The sequence below is a fragment of the Bacillus rossius genome, chromosome 18, assembly GCF_032445375.1.
Source record: "Bacillus rossius redtenbacheri isolate Brsri chromosome 18, Brsri_v3, whole genome shotgun sequence".
Taxonomy (NCBI): Eukaryota; Metazoa; Arthropoda; class Insecta; order Phasmatodea; family Bacillidae; genus Bacillus; species Bacillus rossius.
In genome coordinates, this window is record NC_086345.1 from 15,122,768 (window position 1) to 15,140,685 (window position 17,918).

Genomic DNA, 17,918 nt, shown 5'->3' on the forward strand with positions numbered 1-17,918 from the left:
TTTTTCACAAAAAGGCTCACCTGTAGTGAACTTAAAGACTTACACCATCATTTATACACAGTAAAAAAACATTTGAGGTACAAGTTCATATGGAGTTGTACAAAAACTGTAATAACTAACACTTCTCATTTTAGCTGTAATGCTTGCACGCTCTGATAATGTCGTAAGAATTCTAATTACACCTTTTGGGTAACAAAACTGAATTTACCAGTAACCATCTTTGTGATAAAATATCAAATTAGAAAGAACTTTGATGCAATATTGTTACTGATTGAAGAATACACACTTTAAAAAAAAGTAATTTGGTGATTATCATATTGATTGTAAGGAATGTATAATTGATAACATAAGTGGTGTGTGTTCAAGCAAGATATTTTTATCAATGAGGCCAAACTATTCAACAGTGTGTATAAACTGGGTATTAATGAAAAATTATAAAACAATAACTAAAAAAGAAAAAAAAGATGGATCAAAATAATGTTAACATCTTTTTATTATATTTTCACAAAACTCTAGCAAACACAATTAAAAATATATGACTGATTCATCAGCATGTAGCACTAAATGATGCTTGACAATGTTCTTTCGTGTAATACACATTAGCAGCACATATATTATTTACAAATGTGTATAAAAGTTTCCAAAAAAAAATTAACAAAAGTGATGGCTACATAAATATAAAATTGAATCTACTCTTAATCTAACTATACTTAGCTTGACTTCTGGACTTCTGAAGTTGATACTAGTGTTCAAGACAAAATGCACACAAAACTACGCAACGTTACTTGTACAAAAAACGTGAATTTTCTTCGGGAGTAACGTAACATGGATAGGCTTCAGCTCATAGTCCTCGTTGTCTATGGAAATCCAGCGTTCTTTGTCCTGCAATGAAAATTAATTTACTCTAGGTTTTATGTACTGCAAAATGTAAAAAAAAAATTACAACATAAACATCACACGAATACACAATTTACAAAAAGCACAGCTACACTAAAAACTGTTATCTTTAGAGTACTAATGCAGTTGGCACATTGTGAAGGTTGTAAGATCTCCTAAAATTTTGCATGTACTGATTTCACTGCAGAAAGAAATGAAATATTTTTTTTTTCTTTTTGCTACAAGTAGGCTGTATTAAAATATTTACTACAAATTCAATAATTTAAAAATATGCACGTTGTTACTACAGGTTACAATATTTGTAGACAAGTGAAAGTGCCGCTGTTTACACTCGCACATTTGGACAGTTAAATCGGCAAGTCGTAAGTCAACTTGTTAGGTAACTAATTTATGGACCATTTATACATCCCTACTTTCTTGCCGTCAGTATTTGCATTAAGCCTCCACCCCTGACACTGCGACGTAAACCATACCTTTATGTACGTTAAATTACGTGCCAGAGTTTCATATTATAAATGTATTTGCAACATGAGGACACGTGAATTCGCTTGTTACCGAGGTTAGAAGTTGCAAATCTCTGGTGAGAATCAAAATAGTCGCTCAAGTTTTGTTTTTCAAATGCTAGGTGAGTGCGATTGTGGCACCAACCTTCGAAGAATCCTGAGGAATAACAGGTCGAAGCACAATCTCCCTGATCTGTAACTTCTCAGCGACTTGAGGCTCCTGGCCGTTCACGCGTCGCCAGCCTTCCGAAACAAAGCCCGTGTAGCTCACGGTTGGCGGTCCTGTGACAACATGACAACAGCAACTAACATTCATTTATTTATTTATTATTTATGTGATTTGTCAAATGCCCACTAACACTCGAGGGACACGACACATACATACATAGATACATAAGACAATGCAATCAGTGCAAGTACATGGCACCATCTTCCGGTAGGCACCAAGAGCAGACAGGTAGCACCTGAAGGGAAGCCAGCCAACAGGTAGAAAAAACCGCAATTGGCCAACATTAGACGGGAAACCTTTATCACATATTTGAAATAAATTCTCGAAAACTTCTTAAAAATAAATATATTTGGTTTAAAATTAGTGTTAAGTTATTTTATTTAATATCAGACCTTAGATTAGGAAACTACCTGTATAAGACGACAAAACGTATGATCCTGTCGGCACAGATTTAATCTCTCGCTGCTTGTTTTTTGTTTTGCTCTACCAAGTGAGTGGTAAATTCTGAGTTTATGTTTTCCCCTATTGTTTTAATAACGTGATGGTAACTGTGCAGAGGTAATACAGTAGAACCCTGTTATAATGTTCCTGCATATAATGTTTTCCTGCTTATAATGTCATATTTTTAAAGTCCCAATATTTCCCCCATTAGGACAATGTATTTATTTCCTGCATATAACGTTCATAAATAGTGTAATTTCCTGCTTATAATGTTTGCTTTCTAACATTCAATAAATGGGGGGGGGGGGGGGGGGGGGGGGGGAATGTTTTAAAACCAAATTATTCCATCACTTACGATAAAAAGTTTCCTTTATGTATGTTTATGTTTACAATCACTGCCATACAATACATGAAGTTTGTTAAAATACAATTTTATGCAATATACTGAAGGTACACAATGTTCATAGTTACGTGTCAGTTGGCACCATTAGTCAACTCTTCTCTTCCTTGCCATTCCAGTGGGTATTCAGATGCACCTACATAGTCCTACGATATTTAAGTTGCCAACCATTGTGCGAGGGCATAACTAAAAGTGTTTTCTATTGCTTACAAATAATTTTTTTTTTCATTCATACGTAGGAATCCCAAAATTAAACATATTCAGGTGGCGAAGGAGTATACGTTCTCACTCTTAATGTTGTCATCATGAATCGTGAGACAATTTTACAAAAAATGTGGCAGTGTATCTTTAAAGACAAACAAAATTTAACCAGGGAACAAGACGAAGTTGAAAAATTGTTGGCTTGTTTCAGAAAATTCATGTATCAAGTATACCTACTAACTTTGTTTTTAACATTAAAGTTGTTTACATAGCTTGGTGAGTCCATTGGTACAAAGCTCGAACATTGTTAAGTGCTAAATTTAGATTTCCTGCTTATAATGTTTTTTTCTTGTGCTCCCTTGAAAAACATTATAACAGGGTTCTACTGTACCTAATCCCTAACCACCAACAACCTTACTACTTGTGGTTAGCCATGGAGGTTCGCCCTAAAATCCCCAAAAGGGGCCTTAACTCACAACCGGATGACGTCTGCGGCTACGCCTGGCACGCGCAGCACTACCAAATATTACAGATTTTCAGTAATCATTACCAATTTAGACGTTCATTTACGGACCTACGGAGTGGTATGTACTGTATTGATTACGAAAACAGAAACTAAGGACGTCTTAAAATCAGCGTTTCATACCACAAATGGACGTAGTTATGCAAAAAGGAACCAACCCACATGAAACCTATTCTGAGTATTTTGAAGTTAAAGTTAATTATAAATTGTAATTCTCGTATTGATAACATAATGTGGGTATAATTTTAATGGTCTATTATAAATACTGATATAATAATAGCAACGACGGTACGATCAACCTTGTACTATTTTAATTTATTTTCAAATAAAATATAACAAAATTGTAGGTTGGTTCCTTTTTGCATAACTACGTCCAATTATCAGTCTTGTAGCTCTTATAATAAGGAAGTAAATCAATTGTTAAGTAACTGAGAAAAATATGAATACTGAAACTTTTAACTTTTCAGTTGATTAAAATTTTTAAATTACCTACTTGGCGGGTGGACTATCTCGTTACTGTGTAGAAGTGGTGTTATTTATTTTGTAGTTTCTAGTACCTGACGTAAAAATTTTTTAACAGTGATTGTTTAACGAGTGTTTCATTGTATGCATAAACGTGATTGCTGACGGGTATGCCTGTAAGTTGGCAGCAGGGCACATAGGCAGCGTGCGAGCTAAAGGAGTGCTGTAGGGCTTCCTGCTCCGGGAACACTCTGCCAGAGCGTGGCGTTTTGTACCGTCCTGGCCTGCGAGGGGTGTAGGGTGAGTGGTGACTATCGGTGCGACTCTGGTAGGCTCGGCCCACCCCTCTTCTAGCAACATGATAGGGGTAGCACGCAGGACGGCTGTGCAGCAAGTTGCTCGCCTCCAGATGCTGGCTAGGTCCCGTGCGCACCTAGAGCGCTATGGTGGGGGAACTGACATCAGTCCCGTTACTGTCCACCGAGACTCTTCCGTGAATCTCCATTACCAGCATGCATCCCGCGTCTGCGTATTTTTTAAAGATCCCTCAATGCTCGAATTAGCACCGCATTTTCAAGCATTAAAAAAATTCAATTAAAAAAGACAATCTCAGAATCAAAGAAACAAAAGTTCATCTTAGAACCGAGCGAAATAAACGCACACAAAAAGAGATACAATGTTTTCTGAACACCTACGTGGAGAATTTGTTTTCGCACTTACCGAGACACATTTCCATGTGAGGTATCCCGTCTCTGTGGCAGTTCGGACGCACGTTCTCGGTGGTGAGAGAGAACTCCACCGTTGAGATGTCCTTCTTGTGAAGCATGCCACACTCGCTGTTCTGGACCTTGCTGTAGTCTACGAGTTCATCTCTTGTATTAACTGCACAAACATAATGAAATGCAGAAATTTGTTAAGTCTTCATCATGAAAGCTAACTAATTTGGAGGGGAACGAACAAAACTGTACTCTCAACTTATAAAGTAAAAAAAAAACTCTGTTAAGAAGTATCTCAAGAAACCTAAAAAAATTTACGTTACCAACGAGGAAACAACACAACAGTTGGCGATTTAATATTCCAAAAATTTCGGGCCAAGTCATTACTCTCACAAATTATTTATTGTAAAATTGCATCATGTGTTAGTCAAAGTGACATAATTTAATGGAATAAGTATCAGGGAAAACATATTTTACAATAATAAACAGAATTTAAAATAAATACAGTAAATAACACCAAAATCACCTAAGTACATATTTTAAAAACAAAACTGACTTAAAAATGAAACCATAAATTCTTGTCTCTATTATTGAACATTGCCAAGGTTAGGAAAGAGCCACATTTGAGATATTTCACCACACTCGTGCGACCAAAAAAACATTGTTAACTAAACTGTGAGATACAAGTCATTTTTGTTAAAGGTACTAAATCAATACATTACATCTAAAAATTAATTTACCGAATTAAGTTTAGTTTTTGTTCAAGAATAAAATTTGTGGAATGTGAATTAAAATACTGTTGTGAGAATTACTTGATATATTATTTTTATATGTTTAAAAATTCAATATGACTTCATTGTGGTTTTATCTCACTTCATAATTACATCTAGTACAGGAAAGCACCAGTACAACGAACTTCAGTTAAACGAACACTTTACTTAACCGAACTCATTGTTTGGTCCCGCCAAAAACGTATACCTATTATAACCTTGAATTTTATTTCATCTTAACGAATTTTACAATGGTCCGTTTCTTTGTGAAACAAAAATATTCACTTGAACGAACAACCTTGAGGCAAATTATGAAAAAAATTACCATCCAAAAACTTGTTCTTTATTTTTAATTTTCTTATTCAAACGTAACAGCGAGTACGTAAACAAAAACAATAACGGAACTAGTATGTGTGCGCACGTACTATCGAAATTAGTAGATTAATTCTCGTGTTTTGAAATAATATTGGAATGGTATTACGTCCGTTGTACGATACAACTAGTACATATTCTCGGATTTTTCGTTTTTTGGCTACTTACATCACGATAATTTTTGTACGGTACTTTGGCTAACCTGTGTTTTAATTTATTTTTTGAAAGTCATTTTTTTCATCACAGTCCATAGTGTTTTCGTCGTGAAATTGTTTACGTTTTTCAATAGTGTTGTGTTCTTCAGTGCCGGTTGTAGAAATGAAGCGTGTGACAGAACAAAAGTGTAAATGGGGGAGAAAAAAATAACGCAATTCATCAAAACTTTCGACTTAAGACCTAACTATTCAAAAGAATGACGATGCTTGTCGTCTTCAAATGTTTTGGAACATCATGCGTTTTGTAATGTATGCACGTGTGACTTTACGATTGCACACGTTGGAAGGGATGACTGTAGAGGGCACATTGAATTAAAGAAACATGCGGGACATTTTATAGTCATGACGAGCAATAAATCCATATCGTAGTTTTTTCGCTACATCTGAAGAAACGAAAGTAACTAACGCAGAGTTATTGTTTACAAGTTCTGTTGTTTGTTTATAAGACAGTTCTTATCCAACCAGGATAAAAGAAGCAAATAAAAAGACAATTGTTCAAAAGTATAACTTTGCATACTTTGAATTGAAGGTTGAAAATTACCTGTAAAATTATTGACATTTCTTACATATTCAGATGATTGTATTGTTCAAATCGTTTTTTTTTTCCTTTGATTCATTAATTTTCATTGTATTCATATGCATAGGCCTACATTTTTCATTTTTTTTTTGCTTATTATTGTCCTTATTTTATCTTGTGTGTGTCATAATTCCTCAGGAAAAATTTATCGTGCATGATTTACATGTACTTTTTCCATATAATTGTCATTACTTATGGGTGTGATTTGAGGTTGGCAGCTCTGCCTACAATGTGTCTCCTGACCATAGACAAAGCATCAGTAGAGAGTATGTGAACAGGTTCTTCAAGCGGCCATAGACTAATGACTGAGATACTGAACCTTAGTACACTTAAGGTGTTTCATGTGTTTATCGGTATACATATTTATAACAATGCTTATGTTTCAGTATAAAGAACTTCAATATAACAAACTCAACTATTTTTTGGTCCCTTCATGTTCTTTATAGTGAAGCTTTCCTGTATCTATTTTCGATGATAAATAATCCTTAGAGCCATGTATATTCCAAAAAAAAAAAATTTCCAGACCAGCTGTGTGTTAAAACTTTGTAGCATTGCCTGTGTTTCATTGTTGGCTGGGTTTATTTGAGGTACTAGTCTACCGTCAGCACACCAATCATAGCCATCCAGCACGGAAGCAAATGCGTCCTGAATGGCCCGGCCAAATAGGACCATGGCTTCTCTTGCAGACGACCGCCAATCAGTTTAATCAAAAATGCCTTGTAAAAATTCATTGAAAAATCTTTTGTCCACGTGATGGTTCATGCTTTGTTTTTTCCCAACATTTCACTACTTTATCGTATGAAAATTTATGTTACCACAGATATTCTGAGGCTACAACAAATATGATTCCACCATTTGATAGAGCGTTGTATTTCATGTTAGGTTTTCAATCTTCAACATGTCAGTTAAAAAAATTAACGAATTTCAGTGCAAACATTTAAAATCTTCACTCTTACACCAGATTCAAAACAAGCTTAACTACAACATTTTAAATTAACCGTTTAAAAATTATGCACAATGCAAAAATGTAACGCAAGCATTAGCAAACAACCAATTTCTTACGTTTCGGCTTGCATTTCCACATTTTATTTTTGTAGTGAAGTGTTTCGAAACCGTTTTAAAATAGAGACGTACTCGAGTAGATTTACAGGCATTAGGTTCTCACTCATTAAACTATCCGAAGTGAAAACAAACAACTTTAAATCAAATCATCATTAAGGAACAGTATACTATTCGACGGAATTCCTGAAGACCGTACTCACTAGCTACTAAAAACATTTCCCCTTTGTAAACTCATTGGAATTTAGTATTCAATTCATATTTTTTGTAAATAACTACAGCTGACACTAACATATACGGACGTAGTTATGCAAAAAGGAACCAACCCACGTGAAACCTATTCTGAGTATTTTGAAAGTTAAAGTTAATCATAAATTGTAATTCTCGTATCGATAACATGATGCGGGTATAATTTCAACGGTCCGGAATAAAATACCGACGTAATAATGGCAACGACCGGTATGATCCAACCTCGTGCTGTTTTAATTTAATTTTCAAAAAAAATACAACAAAATCGTGGGTTGGTCCCCTTTTTTGCATAACTGCGTCCATATGTGGTCTCTGAGTAGATCTTAATGTGTGATCCTCTCTGCCTTAACTAAGGCAAAATTTTCATGGATAAAGTTTAATTTGTGAAAGGAAGGCCAATAGGAAACGCATGCTCCTAATGATCTTCCGTACCGGCGGACGCGATATACGAACCTGTCCCGGACCTCCAGGGCAGGAACGCGTGCCACAGGCGGGACCGCCCCTCCAACACGCGGCCCCCCGCCTCGTCTCCGCCGACGCCGCGGCACTTGGAGCACCCCGCGCACGGCCGGGCGTACGTGGCTCCCGCCTCGCAGTGCCACGAGAGACCGCTCTTCAGGCCGCAGAAGACGTACGCGACGTGCGCCCGCAGCCCGTCCCAGTACCAGTACTTGTCCCGGCGCGCGTGGGCGTCGCGGTACGCCCCCCACCTCACCCCGCCCAGGCAGTACACCGGCTTCCCCGGCGGCCCGTCCTCCGTCTGGGAACACACCACGAACACAAGGCATTACTACCGAAACTTCAAATAAAACGAACAGCAAATTTCCTGGCGAGGCAGATCTAACATTTAAAAAAAGAGCTTCGACCGATCCGCCCAGTCGGAACTTCGAGCACAGGTCTACTCCGGGTACAACTGAGAAAAATTAGGTAGCAAAAATTCCCCTCGCCTAAATCATATTTTCACCCCTGAGCGGGGCCGGCGCGTCCGTACGGGCGAACCAGGCGACCGCCCAGGGCGCCAAGTGGCCGGGGGGCAGTGCAGCACGACACATAAACAGCTGATGTAACATGTTTTAACGATCATTGAAACTAGATGAAAATGGATTTTTTTGTAACAGTTTTGAATGTTTATATCGATATAAGTAAATTATTTAAAGTCCACGGTGACCAGTTTATTATATGATTTGTAATAAGTAAAAAAGTAATAAAAAAAGCCTGCTTACATTTGATTGTTGACAAAATCTTAGGCTTGACGTGATGTATTTTGAGGCAAGGAAAAATTTTTTTTGGGGTGTCCGGGGGAAGGAGGCAGCGGCATTAAAGTTTTTCCCCTAGGGCGCCAATTAATTTGCCTTGCACCGGCCCTGCCCCTGAGTTCCCCAGAAATCCTTAATTTATTTTTCCCCCCCCCTCGGCGCTGGACAAACCGATGGATGTTTCGTCGTTCACCTCCAGGGCCTGGACCCTGACGACGTCGAGGGGCCGGGTGACCTCCCGTACGACGGCCATCGTGGCGTCGGCCATGGTCCTGACGAGGTTCGAGTCCGCCGCGGCGAAGAGCGAGCCGGCCACCGTGTTGGTCTGGCCGAGCGGCAGGATCCCGACCGGGAACCTGCGCTGGGCCGCCTGGTTCCCGTCGGGCCGCCTCAGCAGTCCCGTCACCACCTGCGGAGAACACAACATCTCGAGTCCTGCTAAGTTCCCACCATTTACTATGTTTCGTGATAAGTTTTAACACTTTGTGAGGTTTTTTTTTGGTATAACGTAAATAATGCTTAATTACATACGTAAGAAGAATTGATGGTTTAGCGATGTGTTCCGATCATGATATTTTACGTTAGTTCATGTATTTAGTAATTTCTTGTATTGTACCTGATTTAATTTGATAAAACCACTTAAGGGCTCCGCCTACCTGGGCACACACACGGTGTGCAGAGCTTCAGGAAAAACAACGCGATTTCAAAACTACTCAAGATATCCGAGGTGGGGCCTATTTACGAATAGCATTTAAGAGTTCGCTGAGGGTCGAAAAGTACTTTTGATTTCGGATTAAGTTTTTAAACTGTATTTTTAGAAGCGTTAAAATGGCTAAAACGCGTGTTTCCAGCGTAATTTTTAGGCATTAAACAATCAGTACAGATTCTTGAAAGCACTTAAGGGACTTTGCATTACACCTGTATCTTCATTTCTCCGCCATATAATGTTACGGTCACCGCTCAAATTTCAGTTATCCTGTGCCGACGAGACGAATGCGCGCCAGTTCAGAGACTTGCGCTTAGAGGCTATACCGCGCTGGAAATACCAGCGAGCGTCGCGCTTATCATCCCGCCTCACTAACACACATACACCCCTGACGAGGCGGGCCCCTTAATTATATATGTAAGAAGAATTGATGGTTTAGCGATATGTTCTGATCATTAAATTTCATGTATTTAGTAATTTCCTGTATTGTACTTGATTTAATTCGATAAAACCACTTCAGGCTGTTTTTAACCGTTTTTTGCTTGCTTACTTGAATTCTCAAGTGTAATCTGCTAACAGATGTGTATAAAGTAGCTTGGCTTCTGGGTTGTAGCCGTGTCCTTGGCGGATAATTCACCGAAGTTTCGGATGTGTATATCCTAAAATGAAATTTTTTTTTTAATCCGTACAAACTAAATGTAAAAAAAAATTCTGAAACTTGTTATCTTTTTAAAGGTATGTACGTACATTAAAATTTGTTACAAATGTATATTTCAGTTTCTCAGTGTCTCACATGGATTTTAGTATGCTTTTGAATATGTAAACAGCAAATATTACACTGTTTCATAAAAATGAATCGTTCCATAGCCTTATGGCACCTGCCACAATAAAATCATCATCAGAATAAATAAATAAATAAATAAATAGTAAATAAATAAAGAGAAATCAGTAAGCAAAACAAAAATCTAAATATTCTACTAAGCACTATATAAAATATTGTTTAAGCGTTAAAGGAGTGATATAGGAACACCAAGTACGAAATCTTGACTTACACAGTTCTTGGGCCATAACATTTTTCTATGGTTAAATTTTCGAATTTGGGTTTCATTAAGGAACAGTATATTATTTAATGGAATTCACGAAGACAGTACTTACTAGCTACTACAAATATTTCCCTCTGTAAAGTCATTGGCATTTAGTATTCAATTCATTTTTTATTTTTAAATAACTAGAACTATAATAATACTGTCATCAGACACTACCATATCGGTCGCTGTTACTGCAAAAGGTCGTATGTCAAAATGTCTCACTTTCCAGGAGATCAAAAAAAACTGTTTCATTCATCAGGGTTATCATATTACATATGTTATGAAATTTTAGTAGTATTCTTATAATTATGCTTCTTACTTTACAGTTATTGACAAACGACTTTTTGCCACAACATAGGTTGCCTTCCGAAATACACAAACAGCCAAAAATTTAAAAATTTCAATTTTTGACATACAACCTTTTGCAGTAACAGCAACGATATACATATATGGTCTTTGAATGAATCTTAATGTGTGATCTTTCTGCCTTACCTAAGGCAAATTTTCAATATTAAACCTTTGGTTATGGTAAGATAGAGTTAAGGTTAATCTTATGCACATATGCCATTGCTGATTGCACGCCATGCCATAAGAAACCTCAATAACAGAAACAAGAGATAAATATGCAGACACACAGAAAACAAGCCAAAATCAGGCGGTGTCAAAAATTTAAAACAAAAGCAGCACAGAAAATTCCGTGGAAAGAATTAGTCAAAACCTTAATGCAGCACACATGGACACAGTGAGCTACCAACAATGGGACAGTAGCAAAAAGAACTGTAAATAAAAAAGACGACCTTGTACGACACAACAACAAATAGAAGACCCTCAACTATGGTACTGAACAGATAAAATGCACGACACAGACACGCACAGGAGAACCCAGCGACGTGACAAAACATATATTCATGACAGCACAGATGAACACCATGCGTAGTGCTTCTTAAAACAACGTTTGTGCGAAGGAAAAAAAAAAAACAGTTGTCCATATATTCTCAGTCAAGACGAAAGTTCGCTATAGCGTTGTTCGTGCTGTCTTCGCCTCCTGACAATGCCTATTGCATTGTTTCATTGCAATGTGTGTAATGAGCTGTATGTGTTCCACCTGTAGATTGCCATAGCCAAAGCATGGGTACTTTAGCTAGTTGTAAATAATTCAAAATGCAAATCACATGTAGTTCTAATATAATACTGTTCTACAGAACACTCATATAATTTGGAAATACTACAGACAAATTTCTGGGGATCAAAAATGAATTCCTTCTTAAAATGTATTACATTACAACTACTATAAATTTCTACAACAAAGGAAAATGTTAGATTAATGTTGTTAAATATATTTATTGCAAAATATAAATAAATGAACACTTGCAGCCAATTGAAATAAAATTTTAAAAAGGTGATCTAGATTTTTGAAATGATTAGATACTAACACTTAGATAAGATTTATTACACCATTCTATTTGTATATTAAAAGTCGCAAATCAAAATCATACCTCACAATTTGAAGCCCATAAAAAAATTAGATTGTAAAAAAACACCCGAGTGGGAAAAAGGTTTTTAGCTACGGTGCCTTAAACCGGTGGAAACTTAACGCACCTTCGAAAACACATAAACTGGAACGCTGGCATACCTCCGAGACAGTGCCGTCCCCACCAGCCACGACGATGGCGTCAACGGCCTGGTCCAAGTTTTCGACCAGCCCCCGCGCCTGTCCTTCCGATTCCGTCTGCACCACAGTAACACTGATGCCCGCTAGGTACAACAACGGACCACAGAACTTCTCAAAGTTTGCCTTTGCCTTTCTAGAACAGTGCAACATCGAACAATGAACACAACGGACGAACACACCGAACTTGTACATGGTTTCAGGTTCACAAAAAATATATATATATTTATATATTTCCCCCCCCCCTCCTTTTTTTTCACTTAGCTGTACAGTCAGAGGCACATACAAATAGGCCTGTGCGAAGCTTTTGACAATGTGAAACAATCAATTTAAACATTTTATCTGACTTCGCCAGGAATTTGCTATTTGTTTTGTTTCAAGCTCCAGTTGTGATGCAAAGCTTTGCATTTGTTGCAAAGCTTTAAAACATTGGAAGCCTAAGATTCGCTCATGAAAATATTTAGTTTTTTTTTTTGTGTCCTATATGTTTTGCTTAAATAAAGTTAGCTGTATAGAACTCCATTCGCTATTAAATATGCTCAATATTATATTAAGCATGGTTATTTTATAATTTTTATCAAGCGATGTTATACATAGCTCGTCCAACTGGTTAATCAGTTATTCAGTTCAAACATTACAAATGTTAAACGATTTATTTATCATCAATCTTATATTTTAAAAATAAGGGTAACACAGCTCCACCGAGAACAATATTCGCAAATTGATTCGACTTTGTGAATATTATAAACATTCAATGTTGATATTCGCTTCGCATAAAAAAAACTAGTACATTCGCACAGGCCTACATCCAAAGGAAAGAAAGGAAGGGTGAAGGTGTGATAAGAGGAACTCAAGTTGAACAAAACTTCCAACTTACAATGGGAGACAAAAGAGGGGTAAAAACATCAGTTTAACATTTTACCTTTTCATGAGTTTCCAGACCCACTACCATACAGGATGTTTGAAAATTGTGGGGCATAAAACTAATGGGTGGTAGAGAATGCCAAACCAAGCAATTTCTACGGCAAGTATGTAGAAAAATAGCTAAGGTATCATAATACATGTAAAATAAGTTTTGTTTGACTATCTCGAATAAAAATATCTAGAGAAACAGAACATTCTTTTCCTCTCAGAAATACCCTCAAAGCTCTTTGCAAAAATTCATCTGGCCGGACTTTTTTTATTTTCCATCCACTTAAATATTGTGTTGTTAGGTAACCTTTTGTTAGCCGCTGGGTTTAGAATCACGATGATCTGGCGGAGCTTGGACCCCAGCGGAGCAGGCTGTTCCCCGTACTTGACAGCCTCCTGGCAGTACTCTCGCATGAGTTCCGAGATTCTGGAAGACATACGTAGCTATTAGTTCTTGTTCAAAATGCAATGCTCAACACATTCACTGAAAAAAAAAATTCAAACGTAATAATTTTTTTTAAACGTCAGATTAAATGCTATCTCATGTAACAAGTCAACGCTCCACACCTCCATATTGTTTTTTTTTTTTTTTTTTAGTTTTTTTTTTAAACCACCTGAAAAGTGATGACATTTGGGTTTGAATGCACAGTAGGAACTCACAAACTCGGGCAGCCCGCAAACGTACATTAAACACAAATTATATATTTTTTTATTTTTTTACCTTCCACTGTGCACAAAATCCAAATACAAAATATACTAAATGTTTTTATACTTAGAGAGCCACAGGATCAGCTACTCAATTAAAGCACAAAATGGCAACGGCTGCAACAACGCACAGGCTACGTAATGCAACCTATAGGCTGTAAATATTTAGAAACCAGAATAAATTCATAAACGCTGTTTTCAGGAAAAGTACAGGAACATTTATGGTACTGAAAAATGCCATTTTCTGAATTTTATTATTTTATTCACGGAAAAGCCGCAACGTTAGACTTTTAACCAATCAGGGCACACTCTGATTGATAACAGTCTCAGCTATGCTATTAAAGCACAACATGAATTTACATCACTATATTTATATTAGGTAATAATAACAATTTTACACCAAACTATTAAACCAGTAAATACCATTTTTCACATGTAGCTACCTTAACCTAACCTCCACGTAAAATGGTTACTATGGGGGAGAATAACTTTTTCAAATGCAATGGACTTTCATATAATGATTATAAGACATCGAAGGAAGTAATTAAATGCATTAGTATTTTAAAAAATTGAAGAAAATTTGTAGCATACAAAATCTATATCACATCACACTCTTAGAAAATGATTCAAAATTATGTACCTACAGAATTAATGAAAAAAATTTTGGTATTTAAAAAACTATTTTTCCAGAAATGTTACTCTTACAAAAAAGAAATTATGAATGATATACACAATTTTTTTTCAACATTGGCCAATTTTATTTGATATTCACTTGTAACAGACAACAAACTAAATGGAAAACAGTCTTGGCCCTGCCCATGACGTACTAACATTAAACATCTGTTTATTATTTTTTTTTTTTTTTAAACAGTCTCTGCTGCATCGTATTCCTAAAAATCACAGGAAAACCACAGGGTAAAGTTGTAACTAGTATCAAGTAAACAGTAGGGCTGCTACAACAATAAGTGCAACCTCTCGTGGAAAATTGGTCTCAGCAACGCTATTAATGCTCAACACAAATTTAAGTCACTGTATTTACATTAATGTAATTACAGTAATGTTTTCACCAAACCGTTAAAATCAAAAATACAATTTATCACATGTGGATACCTTAACATAATCTCTACTTAAAATGATTATCAGAGCGAACACTTATTCAAATGCAATGGGATCTTACATAAAGATTATAAAACATTAACAGAAGTAATAAAATGCATTCGATTTTTGGGAAAAACTGTGGTATTTAATAAATATCGAACACCCTCCTTAAAAATAATTTCTTAAAAATGTAAGTAATTGAAGAAAATCATTTTAAATATTTTTGATTTTTTCTTCCCCGGAAAAGTGGCTCTCCGAATTACCCATTTTCATAAAATTGCCCCCTCCCCCTAACCAAAAAATTATTCCATCGCATAAGAATTCCATACGAAGAAAAGTCTTGTTCCGCGCCTATACTAAGAAAATATTACATATGCGAAACAACTACATAAATGTGTTTAAAATTTATTTAATTGATTAAGAATTAATTATGCATTTCACTCGAAATATGAAATAATTGTTTAAATTTCCTTCTCAAGTCTGTAAAAACAATTCACAATGTAAATAAAAGAAACTGACTCATATTTATTTCTGCCATAGTTTACTCCATAAAAAACTAATACGCTGCCAAATACGGATTTTTTCCAATTATTTCGGATAGTTTTTAAAATATTGACAACTTTCGCCATCTTGAATTTACCGTTAACAAAGATATAAATGAGGGTCATGCGGTGCCAGTGGCAACTTAAATTGCCTCAGGTTGTGTTTGAAATTGGCACAATAGCAAGCGCTGCAACTGTCAACTACTTCTGTTTAAATTCATATAAAGTCATATTTTTAATGATCAAATATTAATTGAAATTTAAACCAGAGAAATAAATGTTTTAACTAAAAAAATAATATTGATAAAATACTTTTAAAATATTTTAATATTATTTGTTTAATGTTAATGTTTCCCCTCTTGCCATTCCTTTCTCTACCACATACTCATCATCCAACTCACTGCTCTACGCTGCACCTTCTCCAGCTCCCTTAACTTAGTCACTAGGTAGGAATCCCAGATCACCACCGCATACTCCATCACTGGCCTGACCCAATGTGGAGTATGCCTTCTCCCTTACCCTACTCCTTGCACCCTGTAGGGTCCTGCCAAGCAGCCTCGGCGCCTTCCTACCCTTACTCACCACCGTCTGAACATGCTTTGCCCATCCCAGGGTACCTACTTTGTAGACTCGAGTCATCCCCAGATACTTATACTCTTCAGCCTCCTTTATCTCCTGCACCTTCAATGTATACACTACCCTCGCTATATTCCTTTTCTTCGTAAATGTGACCACCTTCATCTTTTTAACATTCAGGGTGATACCATTCTCCTCTGTCCATCTTTCCAGTCTGCTCGTCACCTTGCAGACGCACCCCTTCCCCCAACCACCTCGTACACTATGCAATCATCCGCAAATACTCTCATCCTGGCTTCATTCCCTTTCCGATATTGTTCATCATTGTCATGAACAGAGTAGGGGCCTAACACACACTCCTGCGGAACTCCTAGCGTTACTCCACTCTTTTCAGACATTTCTTCACCCACCCTTACCGTCTGCCATATATCCCTCAGGAATTCTCATACCTAGCCAACCACCCTCTCATCCTTCACCAACATCTCTACCTTGTGTGGTTCTCTATCGAATGCCGACTGAGATAATTAAGGAACTAGGGTGGGAAGCATTACTAGAGAGGAAAAGGGTGGAAAGATTAGTCAGGCTGTATAAGGTAATAAAGAGAGAGAGAGAGAGAAAGAGAGAGAGAGAGAGGCTGGGAGCCACTGGGGACTAGAATAGACAGTGGTGGGTATAAAGTGTGGAGCGATCATGGATGGCAGCTCCAGAGGGAATTGAGTCAAACAGGAAGAGGTAGGAATGCTTTTCTTCGCAGAACAGTAAGGGAGTGGAATGGGCTGTATGAAGATTTGAAGATTTGCTATGGATGAACGATGCAAAGTCTAAAGAAAGAAAAATAAGTGGGGGGGGGGGGGGGGGTGAGGAAAAGGGGAGGTCTCTTTGTCACCGAGTGAAAGCCCAATTGCAAGCATAATAGTCAATTCAATTCAATTCGAAATCATCTGATCGCTTCTAGGATACCTGAGAATAATGAAATTATAAGTTTAATATAGTCCACATTTTAAAAGAACAAAACACTCTGACGCCGACCACCAATGCTCCTCTATGTCGCATAGACCGCTATGCCTCATCAACGTCTCGCAAAGGCGTGTGCACCGAACGCGCTCATGCACGCACCAAAGTGTAGATCGTGCAATAAGGCGAACGCCAGGCAACAAATGCTACGTCGGCGGAAGGATCAGGCCGGGTGTGGCATATCCATCCGCCGAACTACAACAAATGTAATTATGTATATTTTCCACAGGTTTTTATTAGACAATATTTTCATCATTTAATATTTCAGTCGTCACAAAAATTATGTTCACTGTGCGCCTGGTCCCGAACCTGGCCGGTTCAGTTTCCCGCTAAAAGCGCACGTTTTCTGTGGGAGGGCTGGTGGGGGAGGGGGGTCACGCATGGCGAGAGCAGCAGTGTCCTTCAGGAGCTCGGGGAGGCCGGCAGCTCCGCGCAACACGGAACCAGCAACTTTTATTTTCACCGCCATGTAGTTTCCATAGTCATAATCTTTCTGAATCCTTTTCGTACAGTTCTGTGGTCAGCCTCAATTTACCATGTGGTATTTCACTTAAACTAATCAGTGCTCCAAGACGAGTGTTCAGCATAATACGTAAGTACTGTGGGGAGTCTACGAGACATTACGTCGGCGCTTCACGCGACAACCTAGCCGACCAGCTACTTAGTTTCAGTCCGCACGGGGCAGCCAGTAGGCGACACGTGCCACCAAACTTACTAACGAGTCAATATCTGGGACAA

General features: G+C 37.5%; 1 protein-coding gene across 1 annotated transcript; it reads right to left on the reverse strand.

Moving 5' to 3' along the window:
- Positions 1–475: 475 nt before the first annotated feature.
- On the reverse strand, positions 476–15,697 carry LOC134541424 (acylglycerol kinase, mitochondrial). The gene is made up of 8 exons (XM_063384866.1): positions 15,568–15,697; positions 13,553–13,672; positions 12,298–12,469; positions 9,064–9,279; positions 8,068–8,374; positions 4,377–4,538; positions 1,546–1,682; positions 476–882 (listed from the first exon to the last, which is right to left on the reverse strand). The coding sequence occupies exons 1-8, from the start codon at positions 15,675–15,677 to the stop codon at positions 772–774; spliced, it is 1,335 nt and encodes a 444-aa protein (XP_063240936.1). The 5' UTR covers positions 15,678–15,697; the 3' UTR covers positions 476–771.
- Between the last annotated feature and the right edge of the window lie 2,221 nt (positions 15,698–17,918).

Excerpts from the sequence above, each read along its gene's own strand:
- LOC134541424 (XM_063384866.1), bottom strand. The coding sequence starts at position 15,677 with ATGGCGAAAGTTGTCAATATTTTAAAAACTATCCGAAATAATTGGAAA. Across the intron at positions 4,539-8,067 it reads GCCCTGGAGGTCCGGGACAG|TTAATACAAGAGATGAACTC; the intron begins GTTCGTATATCG and ends ATGTTTGTGCAG. Across the intron at positions 883-1,545 it reads TTCCTCAGGATTCTTCGAAG|GACAAAGAACGCTGGATTTC; the intron begins GTTGGTGCCACA and ends TTTTCATTGCAG.